The 23,501-nt window shown below is 42.4% G+C and overlaps 2 protein-coding genes across 3 annotated transcripts; both read left to right on the forward strand.

The window, feature by feature from the left end:
• Positions 1–5,281, forward strand: LOC121622400 (ubiquitin carboxyl-terminal hydrolase 12-like). Its single transcript, XM_041959359.1, has 13 exons — positions 1–30; positions 197–258; positions 1,347–1,446; positions 1,556–1,716; positions 1,899–2,030; positions 2,133–2,256; positions 2,359–2,510; positions 3,137–3,239; positions 3,433–3,509; positions 3,684–3,792; positions 3,907–3,967; positions 4,273–4,383; positions 4,810–5,281. The coding sequence occupies exons 1-13, from the start codon at positions 1–3 to the stop codon at positions 5,064–5,066; spliced, it is 1,479 nt and encodes a 492-aa protein (XP_041815293.1). The 3' UTR covers positions 5,067–5,281.
• A 3,414-nt stretch (positions 5,282–8,695) lies between these two features.
• On the forward strand, positions 8,696–23,382 carry agbl5 (AGBL carboxypeptidase 5). 2 transcript variants are annotated; one of them, XM_041959279.1, is made up of 17 exons: positions 8,696–8,787; positions 10,203–10,489; positions 10,654–10,825; positions 10,963–11,129; positions 11,293–11,470; positions 11,797–11,975; positions 13,105–13,636; positions 13,816–13,985; positions 15,261–15,396; positions 15,619–15,836; positions 15,948–16,150; positions 16,861–17,037; positions 20,576–20,718; positions 20,861–20,913; positions 21,183–21,376; positions 21,668–21,801; positions 21,882–23,382. In XM_041959279.1, the coding sequence occupies exons 2-17, from the start codon at positions 10,275–10,277 to the stop codon at positions 21,957–21,959; spliced, it is 2,949 nt and encodes a 982-aa protein (XP_041815213.1). In that variant the 5' UTR covers positions 8,696–8,787; positions 10,203–10,274; the 3' UTR covers positions 21,960–23,382. The 2 variants fall into 2 exon arrangements, with proteins under 2 accessions (XP_041815213.1, XP_041815214.1); XM_041959280.1 differs by lacking the exon at positions 16,861–17,037.
• Positions 23,383–23,501: the final 119 nt, after the last annotated feature.

Here is a 23,501-nt window from a genome sequence, read left to right on the forward strand (position 1 = left end):
ATGGATCGACTATTTGGCTGTTTTGGAAAGGTATGTCATGGAGATGTACTCCACATTTTCTACTGTTAACATCACTTTGACTTGATTTCAGCTTCACACTTCACACTGTGCTAGATGCTTTCTGTGAAGCCACTTCATGTCAGCTGTGTAGATACATGATGTTTCATCATTTCATTCTCTTTATTTTTCTGTACAGAGATCTAAAAACTATGTTGTGGAAGCAGATCAGAGGAGGCAGACACACGACTCTCAGAGGAGGTAAGTAAATCCATCACTGCTGTCATAGTGTTGTCCTGACGGTTTCTTCACCTGCATGGTCCGGCCCGTTAGCTTCCTTGTTCAGAGAAAACCATGCGTGTCAGGAAACACAAATTTTATTGAGCAAAGATGCTCTGAATGTAGTTGGTGTCAGTTATGTAAAATACCATGAACACAATGTTGAAAAGACCTGGATGCAGACTGGAATTTTGCCCATGAAGACTTTAGACTTGGCAGGGACTCATCTTTCAGGACTCACCCTGACAGACTCAAAACCTGTTCCAGGCAGTCCAAGCCGGAATTCACCTCAGACTGGGAAGTGAATGATTCCTTAAATCCGCGAATCGGTCCCGGTCCGTGGATCAATTGGTGCCGGGCCGCACAAGAAATAATGAATAATTTCCGTTTTATTTATTATCTGAGTCCGAACGATCTTTTATTTTGAAAAGTCATTTATTTTGAAAAATGACCGGATCCTCTCGGTTACATCTCGGTCGCGTGAGCGCTCAAATTTAACCCACAAGCTCGCAAAATGAGTAAAAACAGACGTGTTCAGAAAGTTTGTTTGCTAAGGGGAAAAGGCCCAGTGAAGAGACAGAAGAACAAGCGACGACTTCCAAGAAAAAGAAAGCTTTTAGCAGACAATACCAGCAGTCCTGCTTGAAATATGGATTTGTTGCGACAGGTTATTTTTTTAAATAATTTATTTAGGGGGCAGAGAGGATGTTACCTGAGACTTTGATGTTATACTCATGTTATGTTGTTGGTGCAATGTTACGAGGAAGCTTCTGATAAAGTTGAATGCTTTCCGTTTATTATAATAGTTATTATTATTATTATTATTATTATTATTATTGCTGTTGTATTTATTATTATTATTATTACCATATATTCCAATATAAACAATCTACCTATACCCCCTTCCCTCTGCTGTAAAACTGTCAAGCGTTGACCGGTCCGCGGTTGGGGACCACTGCCTTAAATGATCCCTCTAAATAATTTCTCATATACACATATACATATATACATATACAGTATGTTGTGATTGCACAACAGAAAAAAATAACTCCATTTCTCTTTGTCAACAGTGGGTCTGTCCCAGATGCTCCTGCTGCCAAGAAGAAGGGCCCAAAGATCCCGTGGTGGCGTCGGCTCTTTGGCCGCCTTCGGGGAAAGAAGTTTGGGAAGGTATGTATGAGTGTCACAAAGTGCATCACTCGACACGATGCAGACATTTATGACTTGATGAGTGTGTCTCTGCATGACTATTTCCTGACTCCAGTATCATTTATGACAGGTTGCACCAGCTGCTGAAGAAGAGACCCCACAGGAACAGAACAACTCTCCTCCTGACCAGGTAGAGCAGGTGACCAGCACAGAGGACAACAATGATCCTCCAGCTGAGCCCAAGACGGAGATCATCTCCACTGTGAAGCCCGTCAACTTTACAAGTCTTGGGTAAGTACATCTGCATGTGTGTACACACACAAACACACACGCACACACACACACACACACACACACACACACACACACACACACACACACACACACACACAAGAACCAGTGCTGTAGAGACATGCATCCATCAAAGTAAAATGATTCTGAGATGTCTGACTCGTGTTATGTTTGTGTGTCAGGTTCCCCAACCCTGCCAACTTCTGCTACATCAACTCCAGCCTGCAGAGCCTCCTGACGCTGGAGGACTTTGTTACAGCCATCAGCTCTCAGGAGCAGGTGTGGAGTTTGCTCCCTGAGGCTGAACTCATGAGGTAAAGCAACCATCCGAAACAACCACTCAGTTTATTCTCAAGTCGTACCATGAACAACAACAAAAGAGACAAAGCCTCTGACCCTTTTATTCTCCTCTCCAGATTATTCATGGACATCAAAGCGTCTCACTTTTCCAGTGATTTGACCCACAAATTTATCCTCACCATTAAGTTCAAGGAGGCGGCCTCTGTCTGGAGCCCGGAGTTCGAGGATTTCGAACAGAAAGTACGTAAGCTGGTTTAATGTTGTAATATTGTTTCACCGTTTGCTGATAGGTTCTCCTCTGTGTATGAGCTCCTTTGTCTGACTGTGTGTGTTTCTCTGCAGGACGCTCATGAGTTCCTCATTTCCGTGCTGGACCAGATACGATCTCTGGGCGTGGAGCTTCGGGTGATGGCGGCCACAATGGACATGAGCTACAGGTGTCCAGTGGAGGATCAGCTGCTGTTTAAGATGCAGAAGACCAGGACCTGCAAGAGGTATGCCAACGCAGTCACACACATCACACACACACACACACTCATGTGCAGTCCAACTCCAGTCCAACGAAAAGTCCTGCATTGACAATGCTACTTAAGTAAAAGCATCTAAGTGTCATCAAGAGAAAATACTTCAAGTATCAAAAACAAAAGAAGTCAATGCAGAAAACTGTTATACAATTATTTCAATTGATTTGAAGAAAAATCAGCAAACGCTCACATTTGAGTGGCTGGAGCCATGAAATGAAAGCATTTTTACATGAAAAATAACTTGAAATATGATCAAAATATTTGTCATTTCAGCTCTTAATGTATGTATTGTTAGGTTCAGTCATTTCATTTATAACAAAAGCTCATAGTTTATATACTCTCCATGTGTTTTATATGTAAAAATCTAAATGTGTCAAGTGACTAAAGCTGTCAAAATAGATGTAGTGCAGTAGAAAGTAGAGTATTGCTCTCTGAATTGTAGTGAAGTATAAAGCAGCATCAGAAGAAAATACTCAAAGTACCTCACACTTATACACTTGAGTAAATGTACTTAGTTACATCCACCGCTGTTCATGTGTTTGCCAGCAAATAAATGTGCAGCTGTTTTCTAACTCTGTTTTCTCTTGAACGTGTAGCTGTGGAGAAGAATCCATCAGACAGGAGGAGTTCACTAACCTGTCCCTCGACCTGTTACCTGAAGGAGGGACGGTGATGGGCATGCTCGAGGACTACCAGAAGGTATGAAACACTTCTCCTCAGTCAGTCCCCTTACATCCCACTGATAGAATGTGATAATATGATGTAGAAAAGACATTTCAGTCCCAGCACCACTGCTCATGTGGCCATGTGGAGGGATGTGTAGATGTTGTGCTGTTGTGCATGTAAATCCAGTATCAAAGTACTAACCTGTGGGTTCTGTGCTGTTCTGCAGGAGGAGAAGCTGGAGTATCGGTGCGAGTGTGGAGGCACCACATCAGGCCAGCGCTCAGCATTCGTGAACCTGCCTAAGTAAGTAACATCAACAAATGACCAAATTCCTGACCACGGTGCCCAGTGATGATACTGGTGGACCCACTGGTGTCAAACTGGGCTCCACTGACCCTCGGGAAGAATTGAGATGAATCAAAATGGAATCTTTTTCCTCTGTCACCTGCTGCTAAAACATCTTCTGTCTGTCTGCAGGGTGCTCGTCTTACACCTGAAGCGCTTCAAGTACACCGACAACTTCGAGCTCCAAAAGGTCCACTGCCCCGTCTTCCTCTGCAGAGACCTCGTGGTCTCCTCTCAACAAGTAAGAACAACTGAATGACCTGATAACAAAATAAATCAATCATCAGACTGTGGTGGCTGTAAGTCAACATGTGGACTGTGTGTACTAACTCTGATCATCTGTGCTCCGTCGCAGGGTGGCTGCTGCTTGAGTCTGGTCAGCATCATCAGTCATGTCGGCTCCGGGACAGAAGAAGGTAAGATAACATTTTATTTTATTTACGCTCACGTTCAACATGAATAGAAATCTTTATCTTTCTTTGTTGACCAGCAGCTTTCCTACATTCTGCTATTGGCTGCTGCTGCTGTCAGTCACTGTATGACTGTACAAGTTGGAAAACATTTGATCCTATGCACCTGTTTTTTTTTTTCCATTGAGAAAGTCAGACACAAACCTTTTCTTACTTTCACTGTTGTCTGGTATCAGTTAACGTCAGTTCATGTTCACATCATCCACCGAGTCCTGTGACAACCCACCTAACACCGATTCCTCTCCTGTTAGGACACTACATCTCTCATGGGCTGGATCTGGACGTCGGACCGATCGACTCGAATGACCGCTGGTTCACCTACAATGATGCTCAGGTCACCGAAACAACTGGTGCCTCTGTATGTGAGCGGCAGAACCAAAGCTCCTACATCCTTTTTTATAAGAGACATGACGCAAAACACTGATGTTCCTTAAATGTCCTCAGTATCAGGGAAGTGGGGACTAAGAACTAAGGGGTAGAACCCACATGCAGACACACAAGGGGGCGCTTGGTACAATTAATTAAATTTATTAAACACAAAGAGAAACACAACTAAGGGAACTAGGATAACACACACACTATGGACAAGGGTTATTCATACATCCTTCAAATCTTGACTAAGACAAAGACAACACACAATGAGGAACTTAACAAAAACCAGCGTGCAGAGCACGGATCATGACACTCAGACAGCACTTCAGACTGATCACAGCTGAGGAGAGAAATGGAGCAAGAAAAAAGACAAAAGAACGATGAACTTCCTGTGTTCACGTGTGTTTCTGTTCCAGCTGGACTGAACTCTGCAGGACTCGAGGTCAGAGGATCAACCCCGGGATGTGATAAGGTAGGTATGGTTTCCCCCTGTCTTATCTTTTACAGGTCTGAGATGGCCCACCAGCACACCCATCAGAGGATGGATGAAGACCACCTCCATCAGCGGAAGGATGAAGACCACCTCCAGCAGAGGAAGGATGAAGACCACCTCCAGGAGAGGATGGATGAAGACCACCTCCAGCAGAGGAAGGATGAAGAGCCTGTCCGTTGACAGGAGCACCAGCAGGTCCCCCAGCCCTCAGGAGGATGGGCCACCCCAGAGAGTCCGGTTCCTCCCAAGGTTTCTTCGTAAAGCGGAGTTTTTCCTTGCCACAGTCGCCACTTGGCTTGCTCTCTGGAAAAGACATTGATAAAAAAATATATATAAATGTCAGATGAGTGTATTTGCATCAAAATGCAATGTTCTTGTACCTGCAGACTCTTTTTGCACCAAATTATCCATAATAAATGAAATGGATCAAAGGTTCAGCTTCTCCAGTGTTATTATATCAAACAGTTTGTCTCTCAAATGTCTGCAAAGTTTTTTCACATTGTGGAAACTGTTTCATTTCAACTGTGATTAAAAACAGTGATTCTCTGGAGCTCGACTGAACTCACGTCACAAATAAAATGCTCCAAACTGAGTTCATTCACATCAGAGAGTTTGGTCGAACAGTTGTTTGCTCTCAAGCTTGGGACACACACACACACACACACACACAGAGAGTAAAAGTCCAAACCAAGTCTTCAAGAGGTGAGCGAACGAGCTCCCTGTTTCCACAGTGGTACAGTCCTGCAGTGAGCTGACATCTCTACAGTGAGCATCTCAAGCTGAAGATGGAAAAGTGGTTCCTGTGAACAGCTGCACTTCTCAATGAGTCTTGGAGGAAGTCAGCCATCTGTAGTCTTCACACAAGGATTAAAAAATATACTTATAATATCCCAGACAACCACGTATTGGTTTAAGTTTATGTCGAAAGCAACGACTTGACAAGGAAAGTGATTTTCCTGCTGGTTGGGGTCATAATAATAACAACAATAATCACAATACGGCCATGTCAAGACACCTTGATGGGAAGGAAAAGGTGTAAATATAAGAGCACTTTTTGTAAAAGATATTAATAATAAAACATCTGTCCAGTTGTTTTTTGCTACACTTATTAATATTTTAGAGCGCAATGTTGTACTTTCTTCTAACAAAAAGTATATCTGACTGCGCCAGATGTTTGGCTAAACTTACTGCTGCAAAGATGGTCTTTAAGTGATCAGAGAATTCTACTGATCCCTGATCAGTCTGTCCATTTCTAAGTTGGCGTCTCACCATGATCTCATAATAAAGTCTTATTATGTTATGTTACATTCGTATTTGTTAATTTTTAAGGCCAGAGAAAGGGTTGCTGATTATCATTGATAACCAACTCTGTGTTAACTAATGCACCAGCACAAGTCCAAAGGAGACCTGTGGCTTCACAAGTCTGTCAGAAATGTACAGTAGGCAGCTGAGCCACTTGTTCTCACAAAATCATTGCTGTGATTGTAATTTCCAGAAATTAGACAATGCAATTGCTTGGAAATAGACTAATTACAAGAAAACAATATTTTGTTTTCTCGTGATAATTAAGGCATTATTACAAGAAAACTAATTTGTTATCCTGAGATCATGTGACACCTCACCTGTAAACTTGAGAGAGCAGGATAAAAAGATGTTTGCAAACTATTTCACCATTTTTGTCTACGGTAAATACAGAAGAAGAATACATGACATGACACAGTGAATGACAACATCATAAGGTGGTCTTTCTCAGGACCAGATGTGTTGGGCAGATGTTAAAGCTGCTCTGATCAACATTTTGCACCAAGAATTGGTCAAATGACTGTGTGAAATGTGAAAGGGGTCCCCTGCAGTGACGAACATACAGAAAATTTGTGTTTCAGCATCTTTCAGCTCATTGTGTTGGTTTTGCGGTTTGTTTTGGTTCGGTTCAGTCTCACTGAAGTGTAGTTTTTGGTCGACGCATGCAGCTGTTTGCAGTGAAACATCCGCTGCAGGCTACATCCCCAGTACCCACAGACATGGGTGAACTTTGGGACTTAACAGGAAACATAGCGGCACATTTAGCAGCTAAAGGGCCACATGATTTTCTTGGGAGAAAGAGCGCATTAAAAGGAGACTGAACGGACTTACATTTGTCAGGTGACGAGACTAACGACTTCGAGTTATTACTAATGTTGCTTTGTGTCTGCTGGATGTCTAAACACAAAAGTTGGCTGACAGATTCACTGAATCAACTTTGAAGGTGTTCATGTGTCAATATTGTGCTTACAGCTTGTTTGCTGTCATGCAGGTTTAACTGGGGTGCGAATAAGACCATAGAGTCTAATGATACAATCAATTCATTCATTACTGTTAACATCTCCCACCATGTATGACTGTATAAGCAAACAATCGTTGCATCTGTCACATCTGCCTCAATTCATTTAAAAGGCCAAAGAGAGGGTCATGGATCACTGCTGCTGACTGAATCATGTTATTTCACAGCAACTCTGAAACAGTTGAAACTGGACTTGGAAAGGTCCTTTCTCCTCATCTCAAAACTTTTGTTGTGGAGAGATAATTAAGCTGTTATGAGATAATTAAGCCCCTACGGATGGCACGAAGCCAAGAGTGGCTTCCGTACTATTTATCAATTTCTTACTGGTAAACACACAGTTCAGCTAAACAGGCAGAACAATCATGTTATATGATGCGGCTCTATTTTAAAGCTTAGTTTACCTGAACCAACTGGAAACTGCAGCTATGCTCAAAAAAATACTTTGTGACAGAGCAACATTTCACAAAACAAAAGATTCAGCATGACATTTCTACATACAAACTGCCAAAAACACACAAATAAATAAACAGAAAAGATGAACATCTCACCAACCAGAAAGGGCAGGTGCCAGCCTCATTCCTGTTTACTGATTGCATGTACGTATATAATAAACAGATGCGTTTGTCTGTGTTTTTGAAAGTGTGCCCCTAGAACAATCACAGATATCTAAGAATATTATAGATTTGGGTTCATTGGTGCGAGGCAGTGAACCTTGCACTGGCACAAAGCATAAAGATACACCTCTCAATAATTAACACAATTAACTTACTGCTTCCTCCACCACTAGAAATCAATTATTTTTATCCTAGCTGAAGAAGAAGTTATACCGAAGTTATTATTGCTGCGCCAATATCCATTCAACCTAAAAAAAAAACGTTGTAATATGAAGATGAACAACACATTCTGTATCATACAATACTATTAGAAATTGTTTTTCTTACATTTTGAGTTAATAATGTCTTGAAGTCTTTTTCTGTACTAAAGCCTTTTTACCAGTGTCTGCAGGAGGCAATGTGCAGGAATGCTGTACAGATCTGGCTTGACACGTTTAAAGTTCACTCTGTCAAACTCTTCCTCAGGTATTTCCTCAAATTTCCTGACTCCAGAATCAGAAAAATGTGCATTGTGCTTTAGTGTTGAGATTTCTGTTTTGTTTGATTGCTTTATTTGTATCTCATTTCATTTTTTTTCATTTTGGCATTGTTTTTGCTTTTATGCATTTGTTTTCTGCAAGACTGGTTTTATTTTGCACTGCAGGGCCACCATACATAGTCCAAATAGCGTCACAACACTTGATTAGAGTAAAATTGTGTGTGTATCAGCGTAACTATGGCTCTTACTATCTTTCACTGTCAACATCGGTGAAATACTTCCACAGCTTTTGTGTACTGCAACTCTCTCTGATGTCGGAGCAGGGGGATAACTACAAACATCCTGCTACTTGTTGCTGTGGACGCTAAGCGACAACGAAATTCAAGCTTTCATTTTTACAGAGGGACCTGAACGCAGCAACCAGAGAAATGAATTGAGGGTTGAGAAGGACGATGAAAACAAAAATGGACATCGATCGAAAATAGCCTAGTAAGACTGAAAACTCGTTGTGTCGTGTATAAGCATACGCGCAGCTAAAATGTACAGATAATGTAACGACGAAAAGACGTGTATTCGCTGCTAGGACTGCCGTTTTCGACAACCGACTGCTAGTCTGGTAGCTAAGTTAGCCTCTGTAGCTTAGAAACGTATGCTAGCGTTATTAGCTATGTGTAACATTAACGGTTTGACATTGACCACTGAGATTAGCATGGTTGTAAGTGTTAGCTAGCATGTGCTGATTTAAATAGTTGTAAACGAAAGCATCGTGTGAACCGACTGTAACGCTCGCCGTTACTTCACTCCCCCTTACTGTGTGCTAGATCTCGGTCAGCTGGTGTTGTTATTGCTCTGTAACGGACGTCAAATAGCAGCCATTGTTTTAACTCGCAGGACAAGGGTGCAGTCCTGTTGCTGTAATGACGAGCAAGCAACTGTGCAACAATTTGCCTATTTCGTTGGTACAGTTAATACAGGAATCCAGCTAACATTGGTTATAACCAGAAAATACTGTGTATGGTTTGGCCGTAGTTGTACTTTCTTCAGTGGCCTCAGGGTGTCGCTGTTAAGTGTTTACTTGCATCAAAGCAGGTCAATGCATTTGCATCTTCATCTAAAAGATATCTGTTGTCACATCTTGACTAGTAAGACTGAAGTTACTTGTTTTTCCTTATTTTATAAGTTCAGTTAAAGATATGTGCAAATCAAGTTTGACTATTTGATATGTGAATCCCAGATATCATCATTGTTAGAAGTAAGTCACAATTCCAATTAAAGATATATTTAATTTTCTGACTAGAGAGATAACAAAAAAATATCTAAAGATATCACTACCACATATAAATTATTCCTATTAACTTCAATTTCAAATATCTAGAACTAAGCTAATCAAAACTAGAGGAGACATGAAATTTGACTTTTTGCTACTCACAGTCCCTTTAAAGATATTTACTGTAAGACTAATCATGCAATATCCTATTTGTGGCATCCAGTAAAGTGCATGCTGTTAGGATGCATGACTAAATGAATGATGACATCCGTTTGGAGAGCACTTAGTCAAGCAGGGAATTTGTTTTTTGTCAGCTCACCCATTTTTTATATAGTACATCATACTCATCGGTACTGAGATCAGTGCTTAGATAGACTGGCCCAGAACCAGTTTAGAAATCTGATTAAGTTTCTTTGGTTAGCTGAGAAATGTCTTTTCAAGTGTCCCAGAACACTGTAGCTGTGCCACTCTGCCATGTATTACATGGCTGCACCATGTAAGACTGACGGGCTGCTTTTGTTTGTTGAATCCACATATCTTTCCTTGTTTAGTTTATTTCACTTGATGTTTCACCAGAAGCACACCTTTTTCCTCCTCTATATTTTTTCTCAGTGTAATTTCTCTTATTTCCTAACAGGCCGTCTGTATCAGACCTCGGACTGGCACTTCACGAGGAACCTGCGGCGAGAAAAGGCCAGAGTTCAGAACCATGGAGGCTCGCTTTGGTAATATTGTGTTCAGCTCCAAGTTTGACTCAGGGAACCTGGCACGCGTGGAGAAGGTGGAGAGGGGCGGCTCGAGCCCTCCAACCGATACAGCTCCCAGTGGGAGTGGCCCCTCAGGGTCAAACCTTAGCCCCGACTATGAGTTCAATGTGTGGACGCAGCCAGACTGTGGCGGCACAGAAAATGAGAATGGAAACAGGTAACAAAACTTCTGGCTTTTGTAGCGAGTTTTTTGTGTTACTTACATGAGAGGACAGAGAAAGGCATGCAAAATGCTTCTTTGTAAGTAAATGTGTTTTCTGGCTGCACACAACCCTCACACTGAGTTACATTACTTTTTTACATCATGTTCTTGTTTTTCAGATCATGGTTTTACTTCAGTGTGCGGGGTGCAGCTCCTGGGAAGATACTGAAGATCAACGTGATGAACATGAACAACCAGAGGAAGCTCTACAGCCAGGGCATGGCTCCTCTCGTACGCACTTTACCTGGCAAGAACCGGTGGGAAAGGGTCCGGGACAGACCCACATCTGAGGTGCATACGCATACTCTGAGGCTGTCAGGCAGAGCGTGTGGCCATCAGGAGGCAGTGAGGCAGAGTGCTGTCAGTCTGGCTTCCTGACAGCTATTATTATCTTTCTAATAAAATGTCTCTCCTCTGTCACTTTCCAGATTGTAGACAACCAGTTCATCCTCTCATTCACCCACCGGCTGCTGGAGGTGCGAGGGGCAACCACCTACTTCTCCTTCTGCTACCCGTTCTCTTACAGTGAGTGTCAGGAGATGCTGCAGCAGTTTGACAAGAGCTACACCAATGCTGCTCAACTCAGTCCAAGCAGGTAAAACAAAACACACACACATGCAACACGTGTTATTTTAAGCTTTTTTGGTCGGGAAATTCCTCTAATTGTCCATTTTCTTTTTTTCCTCTGCCACATTAATCTGTACAATGTCTGACTTTCTCTCCCACCAATCTCCGTCCTCCACTCCTCTCACTGTCAGTTCACCGGGCACGGTATATTACCATAGGGAGTTGCTGTGCAACTCTCTAGATGGCAACAGGGTGGACCTGCTCACTGTGACCAACTGCAGCGGCATGCAAGAGGAGCGAGAACCACGTCTGCCCAAGCTGTTTCCTGACACCAACACTCCAAGAGCACACCGCTTCCCTGGCAAAAGGGTATCACTCAGTCACGCATGATAATCTAATAATATTTGCACATTATTAGCCATGATACTAATAATAATACTATGTCATCTTTATAGTATTTGTAACTTTGTAGTTTTTTTTTTTTACCTTTTCAAGTACTTATTGTGTTTTCTAACTGTGTGTTTAGTAACTTCTACTGCAACAAAGCAATTCTTCCCCTGGGGATCAATTAATTTTTACTGAATCTTAATAAACTCACAATCAGTACTGTTTTTGGTAACATGATATCTTTAATGGCTTTTAATCACAACACTGACGTGGAATCACTGAATACTATCAAATCTGTGCGTCTGCAGGTGTTTTTCCTCAGCAGTCGAGTGCATCCCGGGGAGACTCCTTCATCCTTTGTGTTTAACGGCTTCCTCAACTTTATCCTAAGAAGAGATGACCCTCGTGCTCATGCGCTTCGAAACATGTTCGTGTTCAAGCTCATTCCCATGCTCAACCCAGACGGGGTGATCCGTGGGCACTACAGGTAAGAGCTGCTCGCGTAGTCACACACACCATCCTTACAACAGCGTTGTAAAAATCTTTTGGCTCAGTGATTGGGATCGTATAAACTCTGGTCTTGATCACATTGTTTGCATTACTTTAAACGCTCTTGTTGCTTTTAAGTGTCGTGTTATTTGTATATGAAAGAGTTTTCTCTCTCTTCTCTGGTAATGTGTTTTGAAAGGTTCTATTAATAGGCCTCTGACATCATGTATTGTCATGCTGCACTGATACACCATTGTTACGAGATTACATGCACTGTTAAAAACCTCGCTGCTGTTATAATTAGATTTCTCCCCTACACCCAACCTTATTTTAGAAGCGTTACATTTATTTTAAGCATACAGTGGGGTTTTGTGTGTGCGAGAGAACAGGCTGTGGTGAGAGATCAGTTTCTCTCTACAATGCAAATTCATTTGTTGGCTATCTCTCCTTTCATCCTGCCGCTGTGCTGTTGCAGTGATGCTTTCCCTATCTGAAGTTTGTAATATTTATATGTTAAAAGCTGATTACAGACCAGCTACCTGTATACAAGGCCAGGAAATCAACTTTTTCAAGGAATCAGGCTGAAGGAATCAGGTTTCTCTAAGCTCCGTCTATGGAAACTGGTGTTCTTGTATACAATACATGGCATTTAGGAGACCAGGTTACTACAGAAAGCCAACTGTAACCCAGTTACTCAAGTGCATGTAAACACCCTGCTGGCCAGGTAGATGTGAGGAGAGACAGGTCGGATGTCACGTTTTGACCGTTTCAGTAGGTGCAGGTTAAATCTGAGTCACAGGTTCAACCTGCATCTCAGACATTGGTGTATTAGGTGTATCAGTAGCAGTGACACTTCTTCATCAGTGTGTCGAGGTATGCTGCTTCTTCTTTTAATTATCAGAAATATGTGATGATGTTCATCTGTACAATCTTCTCTTCATCTTAAATAAACAACATCACAGAGTAACTGTGGAAAATAGCCTTTACAATCTACGAAATGCAATAGCACGATGTGACCTTAACTTCACCTGGCCCAGTGCAGATATGTATGTAGGGCTTGTGCTGTGTTTTGTCAAAATGTTAAAATGATTTTGTTGAAGTAATATTAACCTGTCTCTTTCTTGCAGGACTGATTCCAGGGGTGTGAACCTGAACAGACAATACCTGAACCCCAGCCCTGAGCTGCATCCTTCCATCTATGCAGCCAAAACACTGCTGCTGTACCACCACACACACAACCGTCTGCACAATCCCCTGTCCAGCACTCACTCTAACAGCTCCTCACACACAGAGACCACCCCCCTGAACATCAAAACCGCCAATCAGCATCAGTCTCCCCCCTTCACTGCCCTGGAAGTCAGCTTGAACCAACGAAATGCAGAGAAGGACGCAAACCCCTCGCTGCCAGAGGTTCCCATGGTGACGGAGGAAAACGCATGGGTCAGCACAGAGATGGGGAAGGGGGACCAGAACAGCTCGTTGAGCTCCTCAGAGACTGTAGCTCCTGTTACTGTAGAGGTAACAGTGCCACAGGTGGAGGAACAGGAATCTATTCCACCCCAGGAGGGAGGTGTGGCATATTATGTGGACTTGCATGGCCACGCATCTAAACGGGGATGCTTCATGTATGGAAATAACCTTCCTGACGAGAGCCAGCAGGTGAAAATAAGATTACCCTTACCCTCCTTTTGCAGTTTTTTTGGATTATTTTTTTTTAGCAAAGATTTTCTTTCATTTCAGTAACTAATGAAGTTGTTTTGAGTTGTGTCCTTGACAAGCTTGTTTATGCCCATGCAGCAGAGGTACTAATACTTTTTGTTATATACATCTGTCTGCAGGTGGAGAACATGCTGTATCCGAGGCTGATCGCTGTGAACTCTGCCCACTTTGATTTCCTGGGCTGCAATTTCTCGGAGAAAAACATGTATGCGCGAGACAAGAGAGATGGCCAGTCTAAAGAAGGCAGCGGGCGGGTGGCCATTCACAAGGCCATCGGGCTACTGCACAGGTCGGATTTCAGAGGAATCACAAAACTTCAGCCGATTTTCAGTGGAGTCAGCTAAAATAGCACATGGCAACTTCCATCTATTTTGAACACTTCCTTTGTTTTGGAGAGTGTAAAGTGAGCTTTCCTGGAATTAAAAGAAAATTGTTTTATCAAGTGTTGATCAGGTACTATCTCATGGTGCTTCTACTCATCTTAAACTATTTACATGGATAAAAGTGCAAAAAAAACAAGATAAGATAAGATAAAACTTTATTTATCCCCAGCTTGGGAAATTTGGGCATTACAGCAGCATGTGAAAGCAGTGGGAAGAAAAATAGCAGCAGAGGAGAACATTCGAAAAAAATAAAAAGTAGACTATGTATATGTACATATTAGACAAGCAAAATGAAATTTGACTATATAAAAGAAAAAAAATGTAGAAAAAATATATAAAAAATATGTAAAAAGTATGTATTGCCCCAGTGGCTGTGGAAAAAAGAGCAATGTATGCTGCCTTCAGATTAAAAGTAATAATAAATAGTGTCACTAGTGTTGCACAGAAGAATAAAATATACTAAACAGTAAATGATATGTAATATTGCACAAAATGTAAGGATATGAGCTTAATTTGTCAAACAACATCAACACAGTCTTATGTTAGGTGGAGTTGAATAATCTGACAGTTGATGGAATGAAGGACCTGCATTGCGCTTCCTCCTTACACACTGGATGCAGCAGTCTGTTACTAAAGAAGCTGCTAAGGGCCCCCACTGCATGGGGTGGGAGGGGTTGTCCATGATGGATGTCAGCTTGGCTAACATCCTCCTCTCACCTACATCCTCAGTGGTGTCCAGAGTGCAGTCCAGGACAGAACCAGCTCTCCTGACCAGTTTATTAGGTCTCTTTCTGTCCCCAGCAGACCACTGTGTAAAAGACTGCAAATGCAACCACAGAGTCATAGAAAGTCCTCAGCAATGTCCTACATACTCCAAAGGACCTCAGTCTTCTCAGGAGATGAGGACGACTTTGGCCCTTTCTATACAGGGCCTCAGTGTTAGTGGACCAGTCCAGTTTATTGTTGAGGTGTACACCCAGGTATTTGTACTCCTCCACGAGCTCAATATCAGATCCCTGGATGCACACCGGTGTAGTCTGTGGTGCTTTTCCTGCGGAGGTCTATCAGTCAGCAACATTTAGTCATGCTTTAAGGCTGTTGAGTCCTTGGTCATTACATTGAATGTAAATGAACTATTTTTTTTCATTTTTAACATGTTTCTGTTATTGGGTTCCCACCAGCTACACTTTGGAGTGCAACTACAACACGGGAAAAACCATGAACACCATCCCACCTGCTTGCCATGACAACGGACGGGCAACCCCACCTCCACCTCCATCATTCCCTCCAAAATACACTCCAGAGATTTTTGAACAGGTAGAACAACAACAGCCGTTTCTGCACAAATATTCCTCCTCACTCACAGGAATGTGGATGAGCAACCTTTTATTGCATTCCAAGCATTGACTCCCTGTTATCAGCTGATTTTTCCATGCCAGTGTTGCAATGTTAAGATTTTTGAGATTTAAGAACTGCATTAAACCAAATTCAGCTTAAAAGATACGACACTTCTGAAGTAAAACAATTGATGTGCATCAGGTGGGGCGTGCCGTGGCTATCTCAGCCCTGGACATGGCAGAGTGTAACCCCTGGCCACGGCTGGTGCTGTCTGAGCACAGCTGCCTGACGAACCTTCGAGCTTGGATCCTCAAGCATGTCCGCAACACCAAAGGCCTGAACACACACATCCACGCTCATCCTCCACCAAGAATACACCTCAATGGCAGCAAGGCGTCGCCTCCCAAGAGCTTCAACAAGTGAGTCTATTTTAAACCCAAAAAGACGACGCCTGTCAGTTTCCTTACTTTCTATTTCACATGTAACACTTGGATCGTGCGTTTCTGCGTTTGTCTTGATTTTCCGAGCAGCTGTCTGTCCGGCTCGGCGTCAGAGAACACCCTCAGTCGCGTTCGCTGCAACAGCCACAGCAGCAGTAGCCAGACACCCTCCCCGAAGATGCACAGCTCCCCGAGCTTCACTTTTGGCTGCCCCCCACCCCGAACTCACACGCAGCACAACAGCACGCACGCCAGTGGGCGCGGAGGCAACAAGACACTCGGGCCAGTCAGAGGTAAGTTGATCCCTCAACCATCTCCTTGTGTTGCTGGCTGGTATTTTCTGTCACCTCTCCCTGGGTGCACCTCTTCTCTCTTCTCCATTTCTCTCTCATCATCACACATTCTGTGGTGTAGTTTCTCTCTCTCTCTTGGTACCATCCTCTCTTTCTGCTGTTGGTGTCGTGAAGAAAGGCTGATGGGCGGCTGATGTGTCTGTGTGACGAGCTTCAGGTGTGTTGTGCTGGTGATGTAAAATGGGCCCCCGGTTTTGGGGTCAGCTTGATTTTTCGAGACATGAACAAATGGATCCATGTCCTGGATGTCTGTCGCCGGGAACGACAGCATGAGCCCTGCACGGCTTTAGCATGACCTTAGCATGACCCCTCCTGCTGCTACTATCTTAGCATGCATTTTGTCACCTCTGCAGATTAGTTTGAACCCAGATTGAGGATAAAAAACACATGAGCCCTGTCCAAGGCACCAAGACCAAATTGAATTGATTATTTGGGTGGAAACATATTCACATAATTCTCAACTGAACTTTTTGCACATTTGATTCTGATCTTGTCGGTTTTCTCACTCAGAGCGTCAGGACATCGTTCTCTCAGTACTTGGCTCTTGTGAAGGACAGCTTCAACTGGTGGCCACTTTATGTTTGTGTGTGCACACAATCCCCGCATGTCTCTGAGTCGGTGTGTGTGTGTTTGTGTCTCCTTCTCTGTAGACCCTAAGCCTCAGGAGAAGAGACGCCCCCCCCACCACCGCTCCATCCTACGGTCTCCCAGCAACAGCCACACACCCTCCCGCCCCCCACTCTCACCCCCTTCCTCCTCCTCCTCCTCGTCTTCCTCAGTGTGCGCGGTGGGCTCTTGTCCCCTCCCGGCCTCCGTCAGTATGACAGGTCTGTACTCCCTCCAGTCCCCCAGCCTCTCCACCTTGCTCCCCTCCCTGCAGGCTCTGCCCCGCCCCGGGCTTCTCTCCAAACTGAGCCCCCTGCTCCTTCAGGGCCTCCCGCCGGCCACCAACGCTTCAACTGGGTCCAGCCAGGACTAAATCTAAACTAGTCTGTGAGAGCTTGGGCTTCGGTGTGTGTGTGTGTGTGTGTGTGTGTGTGTGTGTGTGTGGGTGGAACTGAGTGAGTGGAAGATCTTCAAGTTGCTTGGAGTAATAGACAAGTGGTGTTTTAAGTTATATCAAGAGACTGTCTTTACAGAACCCTGCACCTGCTTGGCACTCCATGTAGGTCAAAACAAGTGCTAATCACTGTTTGATCTGTGTGTGTGTGTGTGTGTGTGTGTGTGTGTGTGTGTGTGTGTGTGTGTGTGTGTGTGAAACATCATTGGTGCTAGTTCTTCTAAATTTTCCTCAAATATTGTTTTTCCTTCTGCACATATCTGTGTAATGACTTGTATCTACAGTATTAGCACCTTAGGATGAACCATACACTTTAGAGTGTAAGTATTCCTCACAACTCAAATATGACGGAAATTTGCTGAAAAATGTTTTTATTTTATTACCAACCTCGAATCAAGCTTTGCTTATATAGTTCTTGTGGGTGTTCTTTACTAAACAAAGCTGACAGTTTCGTCAGGGGTGGCCAAACTTTTTTTCCTGGAGGGTCAAAAGTGAAATTTGGCGGTGGGCCACGAGCTAAAAGGAAGCAACTATTGTTTTGTTAAGATGTAAAATGATACCAGTTTCCAAAGTAGTTTCCCTTAATTGATTGACTTCCTGCACAAAGTGGCACTCTGCCCTCATGCTCAGATTCTGACAAAGTATTTACAATTAGGATCCAACATATTTAACAGTCTTTGTTACCTCACACTAATAAAACAGCATAAACAGTTATTTATTTTATATATACGTATTTATATATAAAAAAAGCCCACTTTGGGCAGCCCTGGTTTAGTGTATGAATGTGCAGCCAGAGACAGTTGCTTGGCTACATTATCGCCCCAGTTCCCTAAGACTTGCATAACATACACTAGATACTTGGAATATACATTAATATATGAAATATTACATGGATGGATCACATTACATTAAATCTGTCTCTTTTTCAGTCTGTATACAAGTAATAAGCTAACAAATATGACCATTTTACCGTACTGATGTTTTGGAAATAGCCAGTGCTGTCTCACTTCCTGATCAGCTACAGTATTAATTACTTACTTTTGCTTTTGCCATGTTGCACATGCATTTTTTTAATTATTCATTGATTTTTGAGAAATTCATTTAGACTGAATGTAGTGTAGCATCTGTTTCTGTAAAATCTTTTAAAGCACCTTTTAAGCTTTACTTTCTTTTTTCAATGTATCTGTGTTTCGCTCTGTAATGATTATGTAAAACCCTGCAGGTCACAGTCTGACCACACCTTACACTTAAAGCCCTAATTAGAGTCAGTTCAGAGTAGGTCTGAGCTTTCTGTAGATGATATTTAATTACTAGTGGCTGAAAATTCCATTTAAAAGGAGTTAGCTTAGTTTTTGTATTGAAGTCAGTGAGTCATTTCTTTAATAGTTGTGAAACCTGTATCATTCCAGTGTCAGTCCAGTCTTGGTCTGGACATTATGATGTTCACAGTATAGCCTACTGCCAGAAACCTTATGTGGACCATCGCTGGATTAAATCCTCGTGAATGGCAAAACCTTAAGAGTTTCTTTGGGTTTCAAAAGGGTTACGGAGGCTCTAAGGAGCTGTTTGCTAATAAGCAATATCATCTAAAAACACTTTGTTTTATTCCGCGGTCCAGTTTGACGAAGTCAAAGCTGACAAGTGTGTCTAATTTTCTAACAAGATTCAACTATTGGTTTTGTTGTAAATATTGTGTAGAGATTTTTTTATTTTGTGACATGTTTCATCAAACTGGTGAAGAAAACATCGATCATTATGTATTCAAGCACATTTGTGTGTTTCCTTGTACAAATGAAACTTGGCAGGTATGTATTAGGCTGTCGATGGTCAAAGTTAATATATTTTGTGGTTAGCAGCAGAGGTGAGAAATATCTCGTGTATTGGTGTTTATGTAAGCCTCATAGATAAGATGTGGAGTTCTAATATTTCGTCTGTGATTCAGTTTCGTGTGCAGTCATCCGAGTACTTGATGATGGTCCGTGTTTTAGGACCAGCCGTTATAGATGCCCTGAAGATGCAGAGGTAGAGCGTGTGAGACCTGGAGAGGTTTTGTGAGCAGCAGATAAACCAGATCATTAATCGATTGCTTTCAGAACACCTGGCCTTGATTTGCTGTAGCTCTCGTTCTGTTCCAGTGCTGTGCAACATTGTAGTTACGGTGTGCCTTCCTCTGGTGTCTGTTGTAAGCAGAAGGTTTTTGAAGGCTCTGCTCATTCTTTTGTACCAGAACTGTTGGATTATATTGTGAACTTGCTCCTTTTCTGCTTTGTTCTCGGTTTGGAAAAATTTGCCCTACTTCGCAACACAGAAGGAAAAATAGGGACAGTTTATTTATAATTTAGTGGCTTTTTGAGTATACAGACCTAAAACACTATATATATAACTGCAGATAATGTTTGAATATTAAGTTACAGGGGGCATATTTAGGACATTTAGGACTTTTGTTGACCTTCTGTCAAAAGAAAAAGCTAGCTAATTAGAGCAGATGTCAAACAAAATTTAATGCCAGTGTCCGTCAAACCTCTGCAGCTTTGATGCTCATTTTCTGCTCTGTGGACATAAAAGTCTTACTGAACGCTCCTTGAATATCACTAAGACAGTGATTTTCATGTAGCCTCTGTTACGAGCTTTTACTTAAGATCAGTGCCCTGAGAAACGGGGAGAGTGTACTGTAGTTTTATTCTTTCTCACTGTGAACTTTGATGTCCTGTTTCCCAGTTGTTTCAGCCCTAAAGCTTACATATACTGTATATCTTCATCCAGAATGACAAAAACAAAAGCTTTAGGCAGAAACACACTGTATGCATAGTCACATTCTCACTAGGTCTTTCTGCTTTATGCTCCTTATGAGAATTGTGCCGTTTCCTTCAATGTGGTGCTAACCTTCTATACCGGACTACAGTTAAGTGTTTGTCTGTGCAACATCTTTACGAATATCTTGTTCTTGAATGTGCTGCTGTCTTTTATCGCCTCTCCGTGTGACCTCTGGAATAAAAACTACCCCTTTGTGAAGCAACTACTGTGTGTGGGTCCTCTACTCTCTCCTGCCTCTGTGTGTTTGGGATCTTTGTTTTTCAGCTTCCATGTGAAATGTAGTTGGTCACAAATGGGTCAAAACTGATTGGATGAGATTGTCATTCAAACACTGTTATGTCAGATAAAGGGAAGGATCTGTTGGAAAACTGCAGTGTAACTACAGGCCGGATCGCCCTCCTATGGGACTAATACATTAACATTCAGCCAACAGTGTATGTAGGTTTCCTCTCTCTGTTCTCTGTGTTTATGTCCCTTCATCTGGTTAACAGGCCTCAGCTGCCCAGACTTTCAGGCTGGTGGTTCCAGTTCAGCGAGTTGGTCCAGAATGCCTTTCCCCACGCGTCCTGGGCGTGTGGGGAGAGGATGCCGAACTCTTTCAGTCACTCATCATTCCGCAGAGGCCCGCACAGAGGTTAGCTGACCCTTGCCGGCTCACTCACAGAGAGCAAACTCTCCTCATTTCTTGTATTATTTCTGCAGTGCTGTATATCCTATATACAACATATACACACAAGGGTTTTGAAGTATCACTCTAATGTCTGTATTTGTCACAGGCTGCTAAAGACTTGGGGCCTGAACACATCCTGTCCTCCATCAAATTTAGCAAGTGAGTCCAAAATTGTCTAAGTGTCTTGGAGCACTTTTGTAATCACAGGGAATATTCTGAAGCTGAAAAAGTCAAGCAAGGGTTGGAATTCACAAATGTAATGAAATCTATATAGAAAACGGTGCTCATGAATGAATAAAGTTACGATACAAAGGTTACTCATCTGCATCGTCACCATCAAACACTGTATTTATTGGACATGAGCCTCATCCCTGCTATGATTTATCGATGAGTCGTGATCGATATTAACCTGTCTGTTGCCTGCCCAGGTGTGAGCTGCAACCTCATGTGAGCCGCATCCCCGTTCGACAGGTGGGGTCAACCGAAACCCCTCCTACACAGGACAGTAAAACATCCCCGAGCAGCACTAGCCCAGTCTCGTCCGGAGATAAGGACGAGTCAGCCACCATGAAGGTCTGGAAGCTGCTTAAACCCGGCCTTCATCGACACCTGTCCCTGTCAGGCATGTAGAATTACACACATACACACGCTTCTGTGCCGTTGACTTCGTTGGGCCTAGAGAGAGTTACCTGAGCAATGATCGCATCACTCAAAATAGGATAAGCAGATTTGTCATTGGGTTTTTGTAATGGCATTTAGTTGTACGTACGTATACAAGTGTCAAAGCATTACAGAAGATATTTCCCTTTTATTTCATATTTTTTAAGTGTGGCTTAACAGTTTTGGGTTTCCTCTTTCCAGTGTGTAAACTGCACATATAGACAGTTAACATCACTTTTACTTCACTCTACAGGTGTATCTGGGAAAGAGGGTGCCATACAGTTGGCCTCTAAAGCACTGATGAAGAAGAGCACAGACAGGAGTCTCCACTACAAAGGAAATGCTATAATAGAAACCACACCAGAAACAGATGAATCACTGCAACAGGTGAAGCACACGCAGATACACACACTGTATGTAGACTGAACGTGAATGAATCAGATTTGTAAAACTTGTTGTCCTTGAAGGTTGAGGAAGCGCCGGTGATGCCTCTGCCTGAGACTGTGACCATGTGCGAGACAGTGACCCTGTGTGGAGAAGCGTAGGAACTGCACATAACAGGAGGCCCCTGTGTAAACCTCTGTATTTTCTTAATGTGAGCGTAAATGACCATATTTTGATCGAAAGTATTTAAATCTAGGAAACAGGAGGGGACATCGTCATATCTGGGCTATCGTGATGTGCAATACAACGTTTTAAGCATTTATTTAGATTGTCCAGGGGATGCGTGGGGTTTTCAACCAATGCTGTTCAACATAGTCAGACCAAGGAGCTGTCCAGTACAACCATTGAGCAGCTTTATTGGAGCAGGTGGGGGTTAAGTGCCTTGCTCAATGAAACCACTGCAGTGGCTGAGCTAAGGGAGACATACAACTTTCCAACTGAATTAGATTCCATAAACTTGAAATATCTGTTAACATTTCAGCTATCATTATTGTACCTCACATATCTGTTTTTGTCATTTTAGTCCTCTCTTCCTGCTGTCCCCTCCCCCAGATAGATGTTAAATGCACTCGGACCAACACTGTTTTGCACTGATAAGTATTTTCACCGTCAGACACCTGCACTTTTACAGCAAACGGTTGATTTTCACACAGACTGAGCACGGCAGCACCTTTATCACCTTATTTCCATTGTGAGTTTAGAGATAAATGTGTGAGTGAAGTGTGTATTTAATGTAATTACTCCAGAAGTTCTTTGGGCTTTGCACATAGTGCCTATGAAAGGTATCCACCCCCCCCCAGTGGACTTTTTCTGTTTTTGACACTCATCAACAGCAAAGAAACTAAAATGTAAGATCATAAATTAGCACAGATTTCAGTGCAAATATGAAACAGTAATTAGCTGCACAATTATTCATCATGTTTAATTATGGCACGCCTAAATTATCACTGCTGCACCCACTTCTTTATGGAATTCTAATAGTGAATGGAGATAATCTGTGTGTGGGTATTTTAGGGTAAATACTTGTACCTGAAATGTCAATTACTAGTTAACGAGGCAATAAAAACAAGGTTACTGAAAAGTACCAATCCCACGAAGCCTGGCAGGGGCAGCGTATGTCTGAAAGGCTTGTGGAAATGTGAGGGTCAAATGAAGTCCTGGAGGAAGAATCTGCTGTAGCCTACCTCAGAACTGTCTCATGGGAAATTTATAACACAGGTATTTAGAAACAAGTCAGACATAATTAGTAATGGCTGAAATTCTTGCAAACGGTTATCTAAGAGATTCCTTTACTTTGATTTGTTTCTTTGAAACTGTTAAGAGTCTAGTGATAAGGTCCAAAGGGTGGGTGGATACTGTTATATCTGTGTTGAACATACCTTCCCTGTCACATTCCTTTAGAGCTTTTTGCTCTACATCACACCAGTATGGGAACATATCTTTTCATTACCATATATATTCAAATAACTATTTTGTGTATGCTAAACTGTTACAGGAGTTGTAATAAACATATCTTTAACCCAGTGACTGACTTTTACCAACTTAACTATACTGTGACTGGTAAAAATACTGTGTTTAAACAAACTTGAAGTATGAATAAATGAACTTGAGAAAGACTCCCATGTTTGTTACTTTTTGCAATA

This window comes from Chelmon rostratus, chromosome 18 (assembly GCF_017976325.1).
Source record: "Chelmon rostratus isolate fCheRos1 chromosome 18, fCheRos1.pri, whole genome shotgun sequence".
Classification (NCBI taxonomy): Eukaryota; Metazoa; Chordata; class Actinopteri; order Chaetodontiformes; family Chaetodontidae; genus Chelmon; species Chelmon rostratus.